The sequence below is a fragment of the Punctularia strigosozonata genome (assembly GCF_000264995.1).
Source record: "Punctularia strigosozonata HHB-11173 SS5 unplaced genomic scaffold PUNSTscaffold_15, whole genome shotgun sequence".
Taxonomy (NCBI): Eukaryota; Fungi; Basidiomycota; class Agaricomycetes; order Corticiales; family Punctulariaceae; genus Punctularia; species Punctularia strigosozonata.
Genome location: NW_006767447.1, coordinates 623,798 through 646,706, shown reverse-complemented (window position 1 = coordinate 646,706; position 22,909 = coordinate 623,798). Strand labels below are relative to the sequence as shown.

Genomic DNA, 22,909 nt, shown 5'->3' with positions numbered 1-22,909 from the left:
CCGGCCTCGCCCGCGCGAGCTAACTGGTGATGACACAGTGCTTACCGGAGTATCTAGGGCTGGTCGTGGCCCTATAGGTGCGTGTGGCGAGAAACGGGTCGGGATGGGCAGAGGCAGTGTAGACAGCAGGAGTATGTGCGCGAGATGGTGGCTGCCGTGGGCGTCGATGAATAGATATCCCTGTAGCGCGAGCGAGCAACCCGGGTCACTACACAGTCCATGCTGGGGTATATTGAAATGGTCAGTGGCCTCACGTGAGAAGAGGACGCGAATTAGGCAGGTCGACAGCAGTGTAGCTAGGATATCTTTACGAGACTGCTGAGCTCGCTTAGCGCGTCAATGGGGTTGAGCCTGATTGAACATGCTGGAATATGTGGACTAGGCTAAGGCTTGGTAGTGCTGTACTATGCGAACTCGTACATTCCGGCTACCGCTGTAGTTTATAGTACAGGTGATGCACCGCCTCATGACCTCCTGGCCGCACAAACAGTGCACGTTCTGCTGGGGTTTATACCTGAAACTGGCTGCTGGCTCTTGTGCACCACGTTTCTGCGCCAATTGCTGGCATACTTCCATGAGAATGGTCACTAGGGCTGGACGGAGGAAGGGCGACATTTTTGTATCTTCTCGAGTTGCTCAATAACGAGACTTTGAACTCTCAGACTGCGCCGCTCGAGAAACTGACCGTGTGAACGCACTTTGATCAGTTCTGATCTTACTCTCGTCACATATTTTTGAGAGTGTCTTGTGAGTAATTCGCTTCGCTCGAAGTTGCTTACTCCTGTGGATAGGTACTGTCCGGCTTGATCACCCGGACACGCCCTTACATCGGATACTGCGACGACAAGCTAAGTATCCTGCTACTTGTGCTACTACACTGTGACTACCATGCCTATTAGAGATGAGTTGACAGGTCAGTGGACCCGCAGAGATGTGCGGGCTGCTGGTAACCCCTCGCAGCCCGTGGCGAACGTTGACGACAGGACGGGCGCGGCGGCGTCCGGTCCTAGCGGAAGCCCTCCTGTGGCGGTCGACCCTCGTGCGTCGAACCCTGGAGGCCCTCCTGTGGCGGTCGGACCTCGTGTACCGAACCCTGGAGGTATTAATATGACTCCTGTGGCGGTCGGACCTGGTGTACCGAACCCGGGAGGTGTCCCTGTGGCGGTCGAGCCTAGTGCATCGAACCCGGGACGAGATTTGCTCGAAGCTCAAAGCGGTGCTACCGCTGGAGGGCGAGCATCGCGCAGAGAGACGCGCAACACCGAAGGGACTGATGACTCTATGAGTGAGTCTAAAGGGTCGTCGCCCTTCATCATTGGTGGATTCGGCGGGCCGTCGAGTGACGGCACCGGGTCGTGGTCCAAGGTTCCGCGTCGGCGCCATAGCGCGTCGCCGGTGTTATCCAATCGAGTACTCGTCAATGATGAGAATAGTTTTGCCTCACTAGCTAACCTGGAAGACACGTCCCTAGTCACAAAGGACGATGACGTCGACACGACTACGACTAGCTCACCTGAGGTGCCGGAAGTCCCGCAAAATCCTAGGAAATCGAAGGACAAGCGCCGTGTGTCGTATACATCACGCGGCAGTGACACGGAGTCAGAAGATTCTCCCGAGACACCTACGCCTGTGGACAAAGGCAAGGGCGTCGAACGGCCCGAAGGAGCCTTGCACACTGGTAGTGGTGGTGAACACGAAGTGCCGCCGCACATTGGTTCTGAGAGCGTGCCAGAATACATTAGGTACATGGGAATTGACGAAGAAGAATTGGATATTAACGCACAGAAAGCGGCTCTGAATTCTCTCCACCCTGTCTATGACCTGCGCAAGGGACAATCCCCGGCTAGCGAAACATCGGGAGGCTCTTCGAAAGATCCTATTGAGGATATTATAGCCCGCGCCAGTAAGTCCGCCAGTGATTTCCGTGACGGCAAGAACCGTGAGGTACGAGAGGCCAAACGAGAGCGCGATACGGCGAATCAGGCCCGAGTAGAAGCTGAGCGAGTCCGCCGTGAAGCTGAGCGAGCTAAGGAAGAGGCTGAGCGAGCCCGAGCAGAAACTGAGCGGGCCAAGATGGATGCTGAACGAAGGCTGGAAGACCTTGCCGGAAGGATGAGCCAGCTAGTGGTGACGGTTGAAGCTCAGGCAGCGCGCGTCGCTGAGCTTGAGCGACAGAGCATGCAGCCCACTGCGCACGGCCCGGACAGGATGAGGCACCGCACCGAGCGCATCGAAATCGATCACGATGCACGGCCAAATAGGAACTCTGAGGGCGACGAGACTGGATTGCACGAACGCCGATCCCGTAGTGGTATATACAGCCTCAGTATAGCGCGGCCGTCGGTGGTCAGCGATTTCGGACGAAATGGTCGTGGAGGACGCTCGTCAATTGCTCCGCCTTCTCAATTCATATCTCCACTCAGTTCTTTAGGTCAAGCGTTGGAGCGTAAGCTAAAACAATTGGAATATGCTACGCGTGACCTTGAAAGACCGGGGGCAACACCAATTAAGCCCAATGTAAAGCCTGAACCTCCGAAGGAATATGACGGTCGAGCAGATCTCGACGCGTATCAACGGTATGTTGAACAAAGTGTCGAGTACCTAATAGACGGCATGATTGTCAGAGATCGACATGTGTCGAAAATTGGACATTACCTGAGCGGAAATGCCCAACAGTTCTTCAAACGGATCGTCAAGAGTCCTGAGGAGTGGACCGTCCGGGAGTTTTTCAATGAGTTGTTCAATTATTGCTTCCCGGATGGCTTCATGAATGAGATTCGCAGGCGCTGGCGGAGCTGGCGCCAGCGCAAGTCGTCCGTAAAGGTATATGCGGCCGCGATGGAAGGGTTCCGTGATGACCTAGGCGGTGAAATTTCAGATCGTCAGTTCGTGCAACGGTTCTGGGAAGGACTAGATGATGAGATCAGTCGTGAACTATACCGGGATCGATTACACCCAGACATTGACACGTACCAGGATGTCCTGGAGTGTGCTATCATCGCCGAACGCGCCATCAATAATAGCCTTCATCGTGGCGGTTTGTTGAATGGCAATCAGCTCCCGGGGCCGCAAGGTCCTGGAGGTGGAAGTGGTGGCCATGGCGGCGGCGGTGGTCACGGTAATAACGGCGGTCCCGGTGGCCGTGGCAGCAATGGCGGATCGGGAGGTGGAAGCGGCCGAAATGGTAAAGGTCGCGGGAACCGTCCTGGCAATGACCCGTCAAGGAATTCTGATGGCGGAACACCGCCGGGGGCTGGCCCTGAAAAAGACTCATCGAAGCAGAGGGATAGGAATGCGAAACGGAGCTCACCTTTGTCGCGAGACCAAATGAAGGAACATATTGAGAATAACTTGTGTTTCAAGTGTCATAAGGCTGGACACATGAGTCGCAACTGTCCTGAGGGTCAGCAAGTGAAGAGCGACGTAAAGGGACGTGCACCGGGCGCCAAGACAAGTTATGCGATTAATTTCGCAGAGGAGGAAGAACTTGACGATGAAGTGGAGGCGCCGGTCACTGATCCAGAGGTCATGGATGAGCTGCCGTGCGGTTCCATTCGATGGTGCTTACAGGATAATGATGATCCACTGTCTGAGCAGGACGTCGATGAGGTACCTGCTCATGACGATGGTCTCGATCCGATGGGGAACCCACCACCGTACGATGAGCGACGTTGGGCCCGGGAGGAAGCACGTACCTGGTACACGCCGTATCGGGTCGACTGGCATCGCAATATGTTGGATTATCTTCGGACGCGTGGTATCACAGCGGCTGTCCGGGCTGTGTGCGATGCTTATGAGCGACAGGGTGTCGATCCCTACTTTGTGTGTCCGGACGCCGTGCGGGAGCATCGGCTTGAACGTGATGCCTTCGTCGAAGGATCCTCTCGGTTTGGCGACCCTGTTGCCAATCGGATAGGTTCTGTTGTTGAGGCGCGCATCGATCAACTGCCGCATTTGTGGGATATCTGGACCAATGAGTTTGCGATTGCATCCTGTATGACTCTGTTAGCGGATGGACGTACCCCTTGGGTTATGAATGACGCCCGCCGGGACCTTCCTATTATTATCCCGAATGAGTTGCTGATACGACGTGGTTTTGACTTCGTAAATTGGTATCGAGTACGCATGAGGGAATTCGTCGCGCTGGCTCAGAGATTCGAGCGCGATGAGACTGGCTTCGAGGATGTGGACTTCCTCTGGGAATGGAACTGGGGAGTTCCTCGGGAGGTGGTCGATCCTGAAGATGTGGATGCGGCGAGTGACGCAGGGAATACCGGAAGCGATGAAAGCTCTGAAGATGGGGATTACCCACCTGGTGCACGATTCAATATTCCCTCAGACGATTCCGATGATGATCTCGTGGAGGGCGAAATGTTCGAGATTGATGGTACCCTCTACATGTTGGGTGCCGATAACACGATCTGGTTTCGCGCTGCAAGTGTCCGGATGGATGTAGAGGGAGACGAGGATGTTGACCGCCGGTTGGCGGCAGTGCGCGTGAAGCAACCACCTGTTGGCAGCTTTGCCTCCCTTCAACGCAACGCCTCCCGAGTTAAAACCTCTGGACGGAAGGTTCCGAGGCCCATAGTCATAACTGTACGAGTCAATGGCCATGAATGTCGTGCGTTGTTGGACTCAGGATCTCTCGGCGATTTCATGTCGACCACCCTTGCTGAACAGCTGAAGGTTCAGAAGACTCCACTCGATAATCAGCTCACCGTGCAACTCGCTGCGCAGGGTTCCAAGACAAAAGTAAATTACTATACTACCGTCGAACTACAGTATGCACGAATCTCGTGTACGCGTGTATTCGACGTCATGAACATAGACGGGTATGATCTCATCCTCGGTACCCCGTTCATCTGGCAGCATAAGATCATGATCGGATTGAATCCGTCGCGAATAATCGTTGGATCCGAAGAACCGGAGCTGATGCAAGCCAGTGATGATGTCGGAATACTAGCATCGCGGGCTGCAAGGCTTCACGAACGGTCTATTGAAGAGATCCGGCGGGAGCTCCATGAATACGCAACGCCGTTGTACCAAAAGGCGGCGGAGACGACGTTACCTCCTCTGCGACGAGTAAATCATCGCATTCCTATCATAGATAAGGAGAAGCGATACCCATTTCGTGCCTCTAGGTGTCCTGAAGGGTTTCGCGAACAGTGGAATGCAAAGCGAGACATTTTCTTGCAGTCGGGACGGTGGGAGTACGCGAGCGGCATAAATGCGTCTCCTATCATGTTTCTCAGCAAGCCCTCAGGTGGTATGCGGAATACGGTTGACCTACGAGCTCGGAATGACAATACCGAGAAGCTGGCATCCCCACTACCGGATCAGGATGGCATACGCCGTCGCGTAGCAGCAAGCCGGTATTTCACGGCAATGGACTTGGAGGGCGCATACGAGCAGGTTCGAGTAGAGCCGGAAGACGTCCAGTACACACTGATGGCGACGCCGGACGGTACGATGGTGAGCCATGTGTTGCAGCAAGGCGACTGCAACGCCATCGCGACATTCATGGCGGTAATGACAGACATGTTCTCGCCATACCTAACGGTATGGCTAGAGATCTATCTGGACGACCTCATTGTGCATAATGATGATCTAGAAGAACACGTACGTTGCGTGAAGCAGGTTATCGACATTCTTCGCAGAAATCAGTTTTACTTGTCGGAGAAAAAGATGCACTTCCTGGCTGACGAGATCAAATTACTTGGACAGATCGTGTCGCGGAAGGGTATCAGGCTTGATCCGGTAAAAGTTGAGAAGATACGCACATGGCATGTGCCGACCAATCGCGATCTCCTTCGCGGTTTTCTTGGCGCGGTCGGATACCTCGCAGACGGATGCGCTGGGATACGTGTCCCGATGGATGTATTGAACCGCCTGACTGGAGACAAGGTAGTCTATCGCTGGGGCCCAACGGAGCAGCGCGCGTTCGATGAGATCCGTGACATTGTCAATGCTCACCGGAATGTCCATCGCGTTGCGATGCGGTACGGGCCGGATGCACCGCCAGTGCATGTGGTCACTGATGGGTGTCTGACGGGCGTGGGCGGCTGCATCTTGCAGGGGCCGGACTGGAAATCGGCCGCGGTAGTCGCGTTTTATTCCGCAAAGTTGTCCGCAGCGCAGCAAAACTACGCTGTACATGAGATCGAGTTGTTAGCGGGTCTCGAAACCATGCTGCGCTACCGGGACTTACTGCTGGGCGTCCCTTTCACCTGGTATACGGACCACAAGGGGCTGATTCATTTCATGAATCAGAAGAATCTGACTGGGCGACAGGCGCGATGGCTGGAAAAGCTATCCGAGTTCAACTTCACGATCGTTTACGTCCCGGGCCTGGAGAATGAGCTTGCGGATGCGTTATCACGCATCTATTCCGACGACGAGCCCGGGATCGTGCGCTCAAAGGACGAAATGGTTCAGTATGACGAGGACCATCCCCCGTGCAGCGATGTCATGCCTGTACTTACCGGTCTGGAAGCTCGGATGGCGACGTTGCGCCCTCGTGCTCCACGCACAGCAGTACAAGGGCCAGTGATGCTGCAGTCGTCTGAGGTATCGCCGCTGGCGCGTGCGGCCGTTGCACCGACAACCCGGAAACAGGCTCCTACGCAGTCGGCTGAGACAGGACGGCCGGAGACCGCCCAGGAATTCGCAAAACGTATCAAGAAGGTGACGCTGCGTCTTCCGGAGCAGCGTCAGGAGGGCGGGCATGGAGGAGTACATGCACGAACTGATGCAACAGGAAAGAAACCACCGAATGTAGAGACAGGCAGCGACGAAGCGGCCGCCATGGCTCCGAAATTCCTTGATGTCATAGCAGAATATGATGGGAACATTCGGTTTCCGGAGTGCCTGAAGGGTAAATACACGGAAGATCCATTTTTCAAGATCATACTTGAGAACCCGTCGCAGTTCAAGAACTTCACAATCGAAGACGACGTAATGTACTTGAAAGATGAGGGCTCGAAGGTCCTATGCGTTCCTGGATGCATGATAGGGCCCCGATCTGCACGCGAGATCATCATATCGCGTGCGCACTCCATCTTAGCTCACCTTGGGCCGTCTAAAACAATCGCGTATCTACGGGGTTCCGTGTGGTGGAAGTCGATGATAGCTGATGTTAGGGCTTTCTGCGAAAGCTGTGTGACTTGCAGAAAGAGCAAACCTAATAATCAGAAACTGTATGGATTGCTCAACCCACTACCGGTACCTACTCGCCCATGGGAAGCAATTGGAATGGACTTCGTGGGTCCACTGCCTGTGTCGAAGGACAGGAATGCGTCATATGATGAAATCACCGTAGTAATAGACCTGCTCACCGGCCGAGTTCATCTTATCCCGAGCCGACAGGATTACCGGGCGAAAGACATAGCAGAACTGGTATTTTCGGAAGTCTACCGGTTGCACGGGTTGCCGAAGCGCATCGTCAGCGATCGTGACGTTCTGTTCACAAGCGCATTCTGGCAAAACTTCAACAAAATATTAGGTATACAACTGAATATGTCTAGCGCCTACCACCCGGAGAGTGACGGATCCACGGAACGTGCAAATCGGACCATCACGCAGATGATTCGCGCTTGCGTCAGCCCCGATCAAAGGGACTGGGTCTCGAAACTACCTGGCATCGAGTTCGCAATCAATTCGGCACGATCGGAAAGTACAGGATACGCACCGTTTTTCCTAGACACCGGCCGGATGCCGAGGTCCATGATATGGGATCAGCCAGGTGACACCGAGTACCCGGGTGTTCGAATTTTTGCGCAGCGTATGCGAAACGCGATAATAGCGGCGCACGATGCGATTCTCGAGGCCCGAGTAAAACAGACGCGAGCCGCCAATCGGCATCGGCGGCCCGCCCCGTTTGCAGTGGGCGACATGGTCTACATCTCAACTAAGAATATTAGTTTCCCCAAAGGGCGCGCACGCAAGCTTGTGCCAAAATATATAGGGCCTTACATCATTTCGAAGGACTACGGAAACAACTCGTTTCGCGTAGATTTACCTGCCCGCTTGTTGCGGCGAGGCGTGCATCCAGTGTTCCACTCGTCTCTTCTGCGAGTACATGTCGCCAATGATGACCGCTTGTTTCCCGGGCGCGCAGAGACGCAGGTGGCGGACTTTGGCGAAGACGGCGCCGAATGGGCCGTAGAACGAGTTTTGTCACATAAAGGAAAAGGTTTAGCCGCAGTGTTCGAAATCAAATGGAAAGCGGGTGACATTACCTGGCTACCGCTTGATCGGATTGACGGTCTCGAGCAGTTGAAGCTGTATCTAGATGAGCAAGGTGTTAGCAGCGTGGGCGAGCTTCCAGAAGGAAAAGGAAAGCTCGATACCGATGATCCTCAAGTCTTCGTCGGCGGGATTCGGTACGAGACCGTATTGGATGACCGTCCGGCTGGAGGACGCGTATTTAGGCCAACGGGGGCTAACGCCCGATTCTTCAAGACTCGTCAACTCACTTTCCCCAAGAATCACGTCAAGACTTACCGTTCTTCGTTTCCTCGCTGCATGCCCTCGTCCTCCGACACCACCCAACCCCCCAACTCCTCGACCAACGCGACATCTGCCCGCGCAAGCTCCCGGTCGGATCGCGCCGCAGCTCCTCGTCGTGGTGTGTCTCGCGAGGCGTCACCCGACGAGGACATCTCGCACCTCATTACGGTCCACCGCGGCATTGATTTCGACACCCGTACCCTCGAGTTTTTGATCGACCGGGTCCCTCCCCCATCGGTCGGGAGCCCATTCACCGTCTGGCACTGGCGCTACGTCGACAGACTCCTGCGCTACGATGACAGCATTCGCGATGGCTCGGCAATCCTTGAGGAGCCTGTTCCACCCGGATACGACGAGCTACGCACCACCCTTCGCAACGTTATCGACCCATCAGAGGCGTCCCTCTCGCTACTCGTCCATGACATCAGCGCCGAAAACGAGACCCGCGCTGATATCCAGGGCTCCTCACCTCGATCCATCCTCTTCAATGATGCCGTTCGGGATGCCATCCGCAATCGTCGTCGCTCGCGCCGCGAACCGGCCGATCATCAGCCATCGGGAAACGGCCCAGATTCGCGCAAGCCTCCTTCGGCGGACGTCAAACTGCGCAACGGTCAAGGTTACTCGTTCTCGGACATGGAGGTCATCAACTACGCCATGATGGGGAGCGTGCGGGCGAAGATGAAGAGGGAGCTGATCTGGCGTGAGCGCCGTCGCAAGTGAAGGGAGGGCGGGAAGCTACTTATTTTGGTGAAGCGGTTTCCACTTCAGGAGGGCGTGTGTAGCGGTTCGGCCGTCGATGCTATCGAGACCGTCGCTACTTTCCTTTTTCGTTCGCTGGACGCTTACGCGTCCCCCTCTTTGATTCATCAGCATGCTCCACTTCCATATGGTCAGGTACTTACGATAGAGTATAAGTACGCTGACGCTCGACGGAGGAAGGGCGACATTTTTGTATCTTCTCGAGTTGCTCAATAACGAGACTTTGAACTCTCAGACTGCGCCGCTCGAGAAACTGACCGTGTGAACGCACTTTGATCAGTTCTGATCTTACTCGCGTCACAAACGCCTTGCCCCTTGCACACTCGTGTCATGTGCTCTGAAGCTCGTACCACTTCGAGGTCTCCTTTGTGACCTCCACCCGAAAGAAAACGGGTACATGTTGTACAAATTACTGTCCACCACGAGTTCGCGAGAACGGAGCTTGTAGATATCCTCTTTGCGCAAGCTGCAGCTTTCTGGCGACGTCAAGAACCCGAGGACATCCATGATGATATCTCACATACACGCAGTCGTGAATGTCAGTGTGGATATCTTGGAGAGACGGGTGATGCGTAAGTCATTCAACTATATGCACCAAGACAAGGTTGACCGTCTACCACAGGCACATATCCATGTTCGATGATAAAGCAGCAGCAGCTCAAGGGCTCTCGGATAGCACCGTAGCACATGGGCAACGAACCTTCTCAGCACTTGGAGTGGAGTACCCGTTCAGTTGGGTCGTCGCACGAGGAAGACGAGAGTGCGATGCATTTTTCTTCGTATTCATTCCATAGTCACATTCGAAGCAGTAGACAACGGGGGATCCATCAATAGTTTGCCACCGCGCGCTGTATTTATCCTGGATGTCCAGTACGCTCAGGTATGTTCCTGACACCTCGCCCTGACTGTCCGCCGATGAGCAAATGTCGCTAACCACCCAATATAGAGGCCCACGTCCTCCAAGTACGAGTTTTCTTAACAGCAAGGTGTTACGCTGCGTGCCTCGAACCGAGCGTGAAGTTCGATTTCCGGCATTGTTTCCCAAATCCCTCGACGTTGCGTGCATCATCTCCACGCCACGCTTACACCAGACACCGCCCATCATCTTTTACCAAGTCTTCATCACTTCTACGGCCTCACTGCCGCAAGGGGCTGCTCCTCAAGGGCGACTTCTTCGGAAACCAGTGCGAGATGGCTGGTGATGGGTACCGGTCGGCACGGTCGAACGCCAGTGGTCGAATTCGCGGCAGTTGACACTTAACGGCGAGACGTACGCGTCGAAGGTCGCAGCTTGGGGTGAGTGGGTGCTGGAGCTGCTTGGACGCGTTGTTCTGATGATCGTCGTTGGTGCTTGCCACAGTTGATACTGCCTTGCTCGCTGCGTTCTACGTCTGTTTTGGTGAATTTTGGAATCCATAACTCTCATACGGGTTCCCGTCTTTTGTTCATTGATTCAAGATGTTCGATTGCGTACGACGTATTCTGAGCCGACGACCAAGTCGTGATTGGACTGTACGTTACATGGTATGTGGGTTCAGCTTCAAATGATAGCCACGTGGGCGTCCGTCTAAAAAAAGTGGTGTTGACGTCTTGGAGCGCGCCACCCTGTCCTCCTGGAGCATCCCCGCGTTAATTGAAGCTTCGAAGCTTCGACGCTCCATTCAGATTGGACATGGTGCACCCATATGCTGAGCTCCTGCGGCAATGGAAGTATCGGCGTAGAAGAACCCACCGGTCCTGAGGCCTGGACCCCGGCGATTGCTTGAGGAGGTATGTACTGCTCGCTATATGTCGCGGGACATCCGCGTATCGCCGGCACTTCCCTTCGATGTTGCATGAACACAGGCCACGCACAATGCAGCAGCTCTGATCCCGTGGTCCCGGAAACAGGACGCACCCGCTGTACAAAGGACCGGTCCATCTTCAGGGGGCTTGTCTAGCCAGCGCCATGGACCTCCCCGCGGCACACTCTGATCTGCGCACGGAGCTGCAAGAGATCCAGTCCGCCGCTTTGGGTAGGAAGTAAGCACCGCGGGCGCGGCGTTGGGCTTCTCAGAGCCGCCATGCTGACCAACGAACGTCGTATCTCGTTACAGATTCGGCCTCAAGGATAGGCGGACGATCGATCCCGTGAGTAACCAACGGCGGCCCCGGGATCGTCAAGCATAGGCCTACGAATCGCTGATTGGCACTCTCGCGTGGCATCCGTAGCCCCCCGTCGTGCAAGTCCGCGTGTTCAAGACGGTACGAGATCAAGACGGACTACCGAGCGAAATCGAGGTAGAAGACTACAGGTAACATTCTGTCGTGCTCTCCAGTGTCTCGCCTGCCGACGTGTCGCGTTACCTGATCCATCAAGTCGGCTCGAGACGTCTGGCCTGATCTGCCATATCGACGTATTCCCTCTTTCTCCGCCGGCGCAGCCTTCTGGTGCTGTGCTGAATCCCACCGAGACGCTGTCCTTGTCCTGCTCGAAAGAGAGCACACCGGTCACTCAAGAGGTTCCCGTACCGCTGACGATTCTCACGCCGGACCCTCAACCCGGCTCAGACCCGGACCCGGTCATCGCATTCGTGAACGGCGCTCCCCTGCGCGAGTCCGAGGCCATCACCTCGGAGGCGGTCGTGCGTTTCCATTTTCTTTCTCCTCAGCCTTACGTTCGCGATTCCTCACCGAGACACATGCGTACAGGGCTCTCGGGCGGTGGAAGCAGTGAGCATTCGATACGAAGGCAGGGCCATGATGATCTTCACGTTTCCCGTTCGTGTGTCCCCCTCCTCCGCGCACGGGCTCATGCGTTGCTATTTCAGGACCTGGCCCTGCGTCGAACGGGGTCTTGCTTCTTCAGGTACAGGGCCTTCGACTTACGGTCGGTCGCGACGCGATCCGTGGCGGGCGTCGGAAGCGGCCCGATTCCTATGCTAGCCGAGTGCTATGCACTCCAGTCCACCGTCATCTACGACAGCAAGTTCTTCCCCGGTTTACCTTATTCGACGACGTTGAGCAAGGTACGCGGAGACGCGACGGTGCTCGTACCCCTGTTGCGCCGCTCACCTCGACACTTGATTATTCACGCTTTCAGGTGATATCCGAGCAGTCGCAAGGCCCGCGCCCAAACATCCGGCTCCCCAAACACACACGATGAGCTTCAGGTTTGAGGGAGGGGAAGGGAATGGGGAGTGGGCGAGCGAGCGAGCCTCACGCGGATGGAAAGTGCGAACAGGGAGAGATCCGAACACTGGTTGCGCTCTGAAGAACCGCGCGCCTGCCCTCGTCCACGATTTTTCCGGGATTGTGCTTGTCGGCACGAGGACGAGCGTCATGCCGTCTCGTTTACTGTTGGTTACGGTCGACGTTGCCTTAGCTGCGTTCTGAGGCATCCATTACTTCAGAGGAAGGGGTCGTCATCTTTCCACATTAATATAATGGGGGCGGGCGATTGTGTACGAGTAGTGTAATAAGATGATACTCTACATCGACGCTACAATGCTTGGCGAGCTTGAACCTGAATGACAGACACGTTGACATGTTCAGATCCTCGCGCGCGCCTCCTAGCTACTTCTCCAGCGAGCCCAGGACTCCAGCTCAGGTCGTACATCTTCCTCCAACAAACTACTCCACTGCCGCGATGGACAGACTACCCACAGAACTAACGATGCTCGTATGTCGTTTCGCATTTTAATCGAACGTTGGCGCTGCGCTCTCTCCTGCGCGTCTCAAAATATGTTCACGCGTGCACCCTTCCTTATCGCTACCGGTCCGTCGCGCTGTTTGGCCTTAAGTCGGTACGGGCCTACCAGTCTCGTGTCGACCTGGAGGCGCTCTCGAAGAATGACTGGCGCGTTCGAAGAATGACTGGCGCGTGCTGATGCAGCCAGACGAGGACGGCTGTAACGTACATCTCGAGCGGGAACTTCAAGCGTGGATGGGGACCTGGGAAGAACCGGTATGCCCGGGGTCGGGGGGGCCCTGGTACTTGATCGATGCTACCGATGTGGGTCATGCATTGCGACGCGTACAGTAGGGCATGGTTGAGGAGCAGAGTTCGGAACAGAGGCAGGTCCTGGATGAGGACGAGAATCCATGCCCGACGGAGCAGGAGGAGCACGGCGAGGTCAGCCTTCCGGACCCGGTTTTCGTTCACGAGGTTCTGAGGGGCTGTTGGCAAACTGCGGCATTTTCGGTGGTGCAGCGGCTTGGTAGGTAGGTAGGTAGGTAGGTATATTGCCGACGAGGTCCCGGTAGCGGAACAGCCGGTTGCTGCGCTGCACGTACGCCACTCGTCTTGGGATCGGCCTTTTCGCGAAAGGATGTGATTTGTGCATTCGGCACTTGATCTCGTGTTCGATGCTATTCGATTACGAGCATGGCGCGCAGCTAGACGTCCGGAGGTCCGGATTTTCCGACAACAGTATCATGGTTTGAGTGCGCATAGCCGAGTGCGCCGCGATGAAGCACTGCAATGGATCGTCAGAGGGCAACTCCTCCCGTGCTCTAAGCCAAGGTCATTGTGAAAGCTGCACTGCCGCACACAGTGGCGGGCGGCGTCGCCTGGTTGAGTTGGGGTGAGACTCAGTCTGTGGAGGACAGGAGTAGTAAAGCGACTTATATTGCAAGTTCGAGTGCTCGATCCTTGTGATCATTCGATGCCAATTCGGACGGCGATGTCGTGAACACATTATCAGCCAGTTTCACCTTAAAGTCACGAACTCTCGGAAGAGATGCGTACCGTCGGTACGCAAGAAGATATGTCTCGCCACGTGTTCGTGACAGTGTACGTCGCTCAACCGAGAACCGGTCAACCTGAAGAAGGAGCGAGCGACCCTCCACCGTCAAAGCCGCCCGCGTTCGCCGTGGTCAACCGCTCCTCTGTACCACCAACACGATGGACAGCGCACCTACAGAACTAGTCGGGCTCGTACGCGCGTTCACTTGCCAATCAAGCGCGGGTCGCGGGGGTGGCGCCGACTCTCCCGGGCCTGCGCGTCTCAAAGGACATGCACGCGTGCACCACGGTCCCTTACCGCGACGAAACCATAGCCCTTTTCGGACCTCAGCCTTGGCAGCCGTTGGAGCCCTTCGCAGTTCGTATGGCTCGCGAAAAGCCGCACATCGGCGGACTTCTCGTGTGCGATCGTCCGAGGGACCGGCTCATCCTCCTCAACCCGAAAGCGACGGAAACCGCTAGTCCGTGCCCCGAGATGTACGCTCCAGAACCTCGCGTGATCTCCGAAATGTAGAGTCCATCTGTCAGAGTCCACGATACAACATCCCCGAGTCTATCCTGAGAGAGGATCGGAGCGAGGCGCTGGAGAGAGTCGAGAAGGCGGTTGACGACTGGTACGTGCGTAGCGATCAGGCCTTGAACTGAGCGTGAGAATTATACTCCTTACTCCAGACAGTTTGCGAGCTTCCCACGGGTCCGAACTTGCAGCTGTCCCCTGTCCCCCCGGAGGCGGACCGAACCTAAGGTCGTGAAATTACTGTAGTCGATCCGCAGATGCTCAAGGCGCAACTACCGCGTTCGCGGTTTCCTCCTCTTGAAATACCTCGCGAATGAGATCATCTGGGCAAGATTGCCATTGTCTCGGTACCAGCCGAAGTTGAATCTGAGCCAACGACGTCTGACAGCCATAGGCCATGCGATGTACGTGTTCGACGAACTTCAAGCGCGAGTCGTCTGGTCCAGCAGATAAGGTCGCCTTGTTCTTCCGCCCCCCAACCCACACCCGGTATGGACAAACTACCCCCAGAACTAACCACGCTCGTTTGCTCTTTCGCTTGCATTGAGAGCGCCAGCGCCGCGTCGACGCTGATGCGCGTCTCGAAGTACATCCGCGACTGCACCCTGCCACATCGCTACCGCTCGATCGCCCTCGTCGGACCTAAGCAGATGAACGCCTTCATACGCCACCTCGGCATGACATTCAACGCGACCGCCGCCGCCACCACCGGGGACGAGACGACCACGAAGACATTCTACGAGGTCCTGGTGCGCGACCAAGCGAGCGCAGACCGCAAGCTCCTGCGGATCGAGCGTCTGCTGGTGTGCGACGTCGCCGCGGAGGACATCTTCCTCAAGCGCGGGCCCGACCACGACCGCGTCGCGCGGGCCCAGCCGGGCGCGGATCCGCTCGACGAGTTCCACCCCTGGCTCGCGCTGCTCCTCATCGTCTGCGCGCCCCGGCTCGCGGATCTATGCCTCCTCCTCCTCGAAGAGGGCGAACTCGCGTACGCGCGCTTCCTCGCGATCGTGGACCGCGTCAACGCCTTCCCGCGGATGCGCGCGTTCACGCTCTGCCTCTCCAAGCCGCACGAGCTCGCGCACGCGGAGCTCCGGCCGATGCTCGACACGCCGATGCTCGAGCGCCTGCACCTCATCGGGGACAGCTTCGCCGTCAAGGAGCTCGCGCGGCGCACGCCGAGTTTGACGTACCTCCGCTTGTCCGCCCAGCGCCCGCGCCGCGAGCTGTCCAACAGGCTGCTGCGCATGTTCAGGAGGTCGGTGTCGTGCTGGGCGCGGGAGGAGCGGTGCGACAACCTGCCGCCCGGGCTCAGGACGGTGTTTGTCGGGATACGCGATCTCAGCACGTTTCCGGTGAGGGAGGACGACAGGGAGGGGCTGTATATGATCAAGGAGGTGTCGAAGGCGACGTTGAAGGAGGGATACTCCGAGGCACGGCTCATCTTGGAGGGGCCGGAGGAGACGAGGGAGGTGCAGCTGAAGGGGATTTTGGAGGGCTGGATATGTCCCTGGGAGGTGGCGGAGAAGGTGCCGAGGGTCAAGTCTGCGGTAGGAGTGGCTCGAGGTCGATACGGATTCGATGGATTCAGACGGGTTGGACTGGGACTCGCGACCCATCGTCCAAGGCAGGATCCGCTCATTGGTCTTGGTCTGATGCCAGACGCCTGTTGAAGATCCACTTGCGAAGAAGAGACACTCATAGATCCTCGTTGGGAGGTATCCCTCGCGAAGCGCTTGTTCCTTGTGTAGCCAAAGCGATTGCAGAATGTACCTCTAAACGTCGTATTAGGGGCCCGCAACAGATCAAATTCTACACGACACGCGGGTATGGCTCACTCTCAGCGATAATGTGGAGACACAGTTCGTGTCTCAGCTCTGGTTGTTCGTGTTCGAATTCGGTCGGAGGGCAAACGTCGGCCACTGGGCTCCCCCGAGCTCGACGGTGAGTATTCTCCCCGCCATTTCCACCTATGGTCAGTTCCACTCACGCTCCCGTTTTGCTAGCTTAGGTCACTCACCTGCAGAACGTCGTACCCGCGTGCACCGAGTTGCCCATGGTGCACGCCACCGTCCTATGCGAGGACCTTGACTGCGGGTGGACCCTCCTTCCCGCGCACGAACGACGCCTCCGAGAGCGTTTACGTCGACGTCTCCGAGTCCACCTACTTCATCACCAGTCCGAGGTCACGCCTATCCTGCCACCAACTCTGGCCGACTCTCCGGCGCTTCTCGGCGCCCAGCACGCCTTCGTCCCCGATAGCAACCCGGGCGCAACAGGTACGGCCTCCGCAGGTCCACCGCCTTCCCCATCCCCATCTGCGGCGGTGCTCGCATTCGACGAGCTCGGTCTGCTATACCCTTCGCCACTACCGCGCTCCTGCACGTCTCGCCTGCCCGCACAACCATGTTTCGCGTGCACCGCTCCCGATGCGCAAACGCACGAGGATGCGACGCGCAATTGGTAGGAGTTCTCCGTACTTGCGCGTGCGCGACAGCAGCTCCACGCGCATTCTGCGCTTCCGCTCCAACTCGCCGCACTCGAGGTGATGAGGGAGGCGTTCGCGGTCGCCGGCTCGCCTGCCGAATGACCACGCAATACTCCGGGTTGCCCACTATGCTGTCGCAGTCTGATCTTTCCTCCTGTTTTCCTCCGTTTTTGGTCTGGGTCTTTCGTGTGGTGCTGTCTGCCCTGCTTGTCGCATTTATATCCTCATCGTCCCCCACGGTCCAAAACCGCAAGTCGATACTCATAAAGGAATTAGCCATCTTTACCATCGCAGGCCCATGGTCCCGATATTCACGCCTCGTCTTCATTCACCGCATGTCAATTGTTGCTTCGTGTGCTTTGCATTTTGTGTCACTATTGTGCTCCATAGCAAATCGAAGATTTCCATTTCCGTTTACGCATCTACAATCCCGGCAGCTGAGGTTCATAGCCAGGCTCCAGGTCTTGTGTTAGAGGTTCGCCTTGTGTGCGTTGAAGCGAATATAGCGAGTGGGACCGACATGCATGTGTACGCGTCGGACTCGGCTCCCTACGCAAGGCCTTGGGATCCGGCTGTATTGGGTCCGCGCCGGATGATACTGCCTAGTTCCTATCCGCACGACGTTTGCCTCGGCGTAGCACAGTTTTTGCTCGAACTGTCTAACAGGAATCAAACTGTATGCTTGAGAGTCCCTACAATATTATACGTGCACAGATATTGTGCTTGCCATCGTATGTTGATCTCGAATCCAGCCCTTCTGCATAACAACGATTCCGTCCATTAAAGTCGCCAATATACGCTACGGTATGCGTGCAACACGTCTGACTGAGGCTAAGATGATTCATCATCGAGTGGTGCTACAGGTGGGTACTCGCGCGTGAATATACAAGCATATCGATGTAGTAAACATTCGATCGGCGGAGGCGTACGTGAATTCAGCGCACGTTGAATAATGTGTGCGTTACTCCACTCAAACCAGGGTGGCGGTCACATATACGAAACCGTCATGGACACACGAAACGGAGAGGAGAAGCAGAAGTTGTCTGCTCACGTACGACCCCCTTCTGACGCTGGCGCCACCAGTGCTTACGCGAAGCTCAAAGAGGAGAGTCAGCCTAAGATGTACGGCATTGACATGGTAGATGGCAGACAGACTACGTGGGTGTCTGCATCAACAACTGTTTGGTGGGAACCTTCTGCATCCGTGGCCTATACAGAGCAAATGAGGAGTGAGACACTGGATGAACGACACTCTTACCGTAGTGTTCTGCATCTCAAGCAGAAGTTCCGAGCAGTACTCCGCGTAACCCTTCTGTCCAATCCCCTCCAGCAGCGATCGAGCAGCCTTGATGTTCTCGGCGGCCTCAGTGAAGTTTTGTAAATCACGGTCAAGCAGGCCCATGTGAATACGGCACCACGCAATCCCGTGGCGATCTGCGATGTCTGAAGCAAGTCGGAGGGCATTTTGAATATTACTTCTGGCTGCATCATATCGCTGATGGATTCGATGGATGTTGCCCAAGCTTTGCTGACATCGCGCTGCCCCGAGCCGGTATCCAATCTCAGAGAACACCTCGAGAGCCCGAGTGAGCTTCTCGATCGCCTGGTCGTGCTCGTCGCGCATGCCATGGATGTCGCCCAAGCTTTGCTGACATTGCGCTGCCCCGAGCCGGTCTCCAATCTCGGAGAACGCCTCGAGAGCCCGAGTGAGCTTCTCGATCGCCTCGTCGTGCTCGTGGCGCACGAGATGGATGTTGCCCAAGCTTTGCTGACATCGCGCTGCCCCGAGCCGGTATCCGATCTCGGAGAACGCCTCGAGAGCCCGAGTGAGCTTCTCGATCGCCTCGTCGTGCTCGTGGCGCACGAGATGGATGTTGCCCAAGCTTTTCAGGCATTGTGCTACCCCGAGCCAGTCTCCGATCTCGGAGAACACCTCGAGAGCCCGAGTGAGCTTCTCGATCGCCTGGTCGTGCTCGTAGCGCATGCGATGGATGTTGCCCAAGCTTTCCTGGCATTGCGCTGCCCCGAGCCGGTCTCCGATCTCGGAGAACACCTCGAGAGCCCGAGTGAGCTTCTCGATCGCCTGGTCGTGCTCGTAGCGCATGCGATGGATCTCGCCCAAATCATGCTGACAACGCGCCACTGCCGCCTGATCGCCGGCCAGGTTAGACTCCTGTAGGGCAGCTTCAAGGTCACTTTGCGCTGGCGGATACTTGTTCATCCGCATCAACAGCTCTGCCCGGCGAGTCAAGCCGTCAGCATGTGAAGCGCCCGTATCATTTTCTCGCCAATTCCCTAGTAATGCATCGATGAGCTCGGTCGAGGGCCGTGGCCAGTATTGAAAAACAGTGAACTTGAAAGCTGCTCGGGCGACGGCTTGAGGATTGCCCTTGATCGGGTCAAGTTCCTCCTTGAACAGGAAGATGATGTTACCCATCTCGGGCGTGAGAATGTCGTAGGCATGCTTGAATCCATCGTCCCCAGGCTCTTTGTCGGCGTGTTCGTTGACCAGATCAACGTAATAACGCACCAGTGCTTCCGACTGTGGCTTTGCAAGGACATGATGTGCCATGACGTATTGACGAATGGGTGACAGCACTTGGATGCTGCCGTCGGGACCCCTGAATACCAATGCAGCTGAAAGGATCGCCGCAAGAGCACCAACCACGTCTTCCAGCCCGAGGTCCATGTCAAGGAGCTGCTGAACTCCGCCTTTTATGCCATCGGGGAGTCGGCAAATCACGGCCAACAGCTCCATAGCTTCCGGAACACTTTTCATCATCGTAGAATTGAGGGACAAAGAAATGGAAACGTCTAAACTGGTGAGGCGTGTGGGAGACTGGTGCTCGTCCTTGAGCAAGGAAGTGGACCGCTTCTCCCATTGCTGAAGGAGGATGGAGCAAGCGAACGTCCCCTTCACGTTGGCGAGCAGTTTGATGGCTAAAGGTAGGCCGTCGCACTGCTCGAGGAGGCGATCGAGGTCGCGATGCTCCTCTTCCGTGGTATCCGGATTCACTGAAAGGAACAACTGCTTTGCAGAGCTAGACGACAGAGGTTCAAGAGATACGGGCGACCAATGAACCTTGTCCTTTGCCGGCGGGGAATCGCCTCGCATGGTCACTATCACCTGCACATTCGGCAAGGAGGTCAGCGTGCGGAGCACGTCACCGAGATCCCCTCGGGTCCCTCCAGCGTCCCACGGACTCTCGAAATTGTCCAGGACGAGGATGGCCGGGCCAACAGCTCGCAAGGTCGATTCAAGTTTGGCGACCAGATCACCATCTTGCGGAGCATTTCCGCTTGAGATACCCTGGTGGATGGCAGAAACGAGTGACGGGGCGGTGAGGATAGGATCGCAGCGGATGAAGCAACAGCGATGCTTTGACTTGACGCTTTCGTGGTCTATGACGGCCTGCGCGACAGAGGTCTTCCCGATGCCACCAGTGCCGAGGAGGGCGACGTGATGCTGGGTCGTCCCGGCAAGTTTGCTGACCAGGTCGTTCACGAGGTCGTCCCGTCCGAAGAAGTAAAGCGGAGGTTTGAGGGATGATATAGGAGGACTGGAAGAAGCCATCAGCGCATACAAAGGGAGGACAAGTGGACAACTTACTTCGGCGGGATGGGGGCAGCGGTCTGGAAGCAGAGGGGTGATCAATGAATAAGACCAAGCACGCAAAAGGAAGAGAGCTAACCGGGAATGTGTCGAAGTTCCCGCCGATGTTATGGATCATGTCCTCGAGCCTCGCAAAACCTGCTTGCTGAGCCATAAAACCTGCTTGTTGGGCCAGGACAAGATTGTTAGTGACGGCGAACTGTTTTGAATGAATGATGAGGTCCAATAGGTACTGCAACGTGAACGATCGCACCTGGAAACGTTGTAGACACGCATTAATCTGATCTCGGTATCCTGATATCTCCTCCGCCACCAAGTTACGCCTCCGAAGCGCCTTGCACAGCGATACAAACGAGAAGTTTTTGTTGAGTTTGAGTTGTTCAAGACCGTCTTTGACTTGCAGCAGAACACTATCGACGGATTGGAAAACATATAAGGGAAAATGCTCCGTGTAGAGCAGTACGACGCACTCAGTCACATCTTTTAGACGAAGCTTGAGATGATCGGGCACGTCTTCGTCAGTCTTCCCCTTCAAAACCTCCACGATGATGAACATCAACTTGAACGTGTCGTGGGCGAGTTTCTTGCAGTCCTGTCGGTTCTTCCGCGCTTTCTGTAGCGGGGTGTCAGAGTCACGTCATCAACATGCAAAATATTGCAGGACAGACCTCGACGGCCTCGAGCAGTCCCTTCGAGAGCTTGACGGCGACGTTGAGGGGTTCGCAGACGATGACGCCGTCGGTCAGGATCTCCAATACGGACAAGAACGTCTTCCCGCTCTCGAGCGCCCGATCTATCCTCTCCCCTTTCTGCTCTTCATGGCCATTCATCACGGGCAGACGAGGTATGGCGAGAGTGTGAAGGAAACTCAAACTGGGGTCCAACAGACGACGGAGGAGCTATAGGGCTACAGGCGGATAGTGCGTGGCGATGGGCCTATGAATGAAGGTTCGAGGCGGTGAGGTTCTTGGGCGTCTACGTTCATTTAAAACCGATGTCCTGAACAGCATGCGGGCGTGATACCGGTCCAAAGCCATCGCCATTCATCTTTCTGACGGCGGGGGCACTGGCTTGAGCAGGATTACCAGAGAGTAATGCGCGCTCCATCTTCTATCGAGTTACGGTGTATGCGGCTATGCACGAGCTGCAGCTTGTAGCCGCCCGTTTTGCCAGTTCGAGGGTGTACAGGTTACACGCTGTCGCTCAGAAACGTAAGAGGGACAAGAAGATTGGCCCTGGCCTCCATTCCGGGTGTTCGAGCTCGAACATGCGCAAGCACTACATTTCCGATAGCCGTCGTAGACTCTGTATAGCAGACATGACATGAGTTGGCCGATTTTGAGGCCACAACCTTGCGAAGGTAATTCGGATAAGTCTCTTTGAGGAATATCTATACTTAACGTCAAATGTGCGGTCCAGATCGAATTGTATTATGGCCCTATATGGTATCTAACATACCGTATATAGTTATCTCACACATTCCTACTATTAGTTTCGTAATGTAAAGTATAAACTTCTGTGCAGAGATCAAGGGTGGACATCCGAGACCGCTCGTTTGTCTCGCTTTCATGGTGTAACTGCACTCCATGCTTTCGCACTTCCTTGACATCAGGGTTCAGTCCGAATACTCTACTAGGACACGAAATTGTGGCACGATGTTGACAATAGCGGAGGTTCGAGAGACTCGGGGCTTTTCGTGAATATGACCGCGAGCTACGGTACCTCCTACCGCTTGTCATCACAGCTGGGAATACTCAGTACGTTGAATGGATTGAAAGCGCGGTGAGTGAACTTATTACCTTCTTCTCCCCTCCGACGTAACTCTCGCTGACTTCAGAATAGACTACGGTCATGGTACTTCGGAGCCAGAAGATCCGAGCATATCAAAGACGTCAAGTATACTTGGGCACTATCGGAGTGGTGAACCTGGGCGCATGGTCCATGTCCCATCCTGGCCAGAGAGACTCGTGAGCTAATCATGCTGTGAGAACTTCACGAACTATATGGTTGCTGCCGGCATACAGCAGAGCAGTCTTCGTCGTGCATACCCTACTCAGCTGTTCTTGAGATCCACTCGACACGCGAAGCGGTCATACATGGAGCTGAACATTCGACTCTTCGTGTTTTCTCTCTCCATCCTGTGCGGCGTACGCGCATCTGTTCTTCCTCGTGGTTCGTGTTCACTTTCTCGTTCATGACAACGAGGTTTTGATGATCATGGACATAGGCGGATGCGTTATCCCCGTGGCAGAGTCCTTGCCCGGCGTAACAGTCAAGGAGGATTGTGTCCCTCCC

At 55.8% G+C, this 22,909-nt stretch overlaps 5 protein-coding genes across 5 annotated transcripts; 4 read left to right on the top strand and 1 right to left on the bottom strand.

The window, feature by feature from the left end:
• Positions 1–7,995: 7,995 nt before the first annotated feature.
• PUNSTDRAFT_20425 (uncharacterized protein) lies at positions 7,996–8,238 on the top strand (the record flags this gene model as incomplete). The annotated part of the gene is made up of 1 exon (XM_007387867.1): positions 7,996–8,238. A coding segment is annotated over one exon (243 nt), but the record flags the coding sequence as incomplete, so codon positions are not given.
• Positions 8,239–11,218: 2,980 nt separating this feature from the next.
• On the top strand, positions 11,219–12,415 carry PUNSTDRAFT_138188 (uncharacterized protein; the record flags this gene model as incomplete). The annotated part of the gene is made up of 7 exons (XM_007387866.1): positions 11,219–11,292; positions 11,367–11,400; positions 11,482–11,564; positions 11,630–11,894; positions 11,962–12,030; positions 12,081–12,278; positions 12,353–12,415. The coding sequence occupies 7 exons, from the start codon at positions 11,219–11,221 to the stop codon at positions 12,413–12,415; spliced, it is 786 nt and encodes a 261-aa protein (XP_007387928.1).
• Positions 12,416–15,004: 2,589 nt separating this feature from the next.
• On the top strand, positions 15,005–16,980 carry PUNSTDRAFT_138187 (uncharacterized protein; the record flags this gene model as incomplete). Its single annotated transcript, XM_007387865.1, has 3 exons — positions 15,005–16,063; positions 16,305–16,457; positions 16,525–16,980. 3 exons carry the CDS (start codon positions 15,005–15,007, stop codon positions 16,978–16,980), a joined length of 1,668 nt encoding a protein of 555 aa, XP_007387927.1.
• Positions 16,981–18,155: 1,175 nt separating this feature from the next.
• PUNSTDRAFT_138186 (uncharacterized protein) lies at positions 18,156–21,444 on the bottom strand (the record flags this gene model as incomplete). The annotated part of the gene is made up of 7 exons (XM_007387864.1): positions 18,156–18,197; positions 18,260–20,561; positions 20,612–20,634; positions 20,694–20,813; positions 20,868–21,024; positions 21,085–21,227; positions 21,283–21,444. 7 exons carry the CDS (start codon positions 21,442–21,444, stop codon positions 18,156–18,158), a joined length of 2,949 nt encoding a protein of 982 aa, XP_007387926.1.
• A 727-nt stretch (positions 21,445–22,171) lies between these two features.
• Positions 22,172–22,671, top strand: PUNSTDRAFT_55303 (uncharacterized protein). The gene is made up of 2 exons (XM_007387863.1): positions 22,172–22,396; positions 22,457–22,671. The coding sequence occupies exons 1-2, from the start codon at positions 22,317–22,319 to the stop codon at positions 22,536–22,538; spliced, it is 162 nt and encodes a 53-aa protein (XP_007387925.1). The 5' UTR covers positions 22,172–22,316; the 3' UTR covers positions 22,539–22,671.
• Positions 22,672–22,909: the final 238 nt, after the last annotated feature.

Excerpts from the sequence above, each read along its gene's own strand:
- PUNSTDRAFT_55303 (XM_007387863.1), top strand. The coding sequence starts at position 22,317 with ATGACCGCGAGCTACGGTACCTCCTACCGCTTGTCATCACAGCTGGGA. Across the intron at positions 22,397-22,456 it reads TTGAATGGATTGAAAGCGCG|ACTACGGTCATGGTACTTCG; the intron begins GTGAGTGAACTT and ends ACTTCAGAATAG.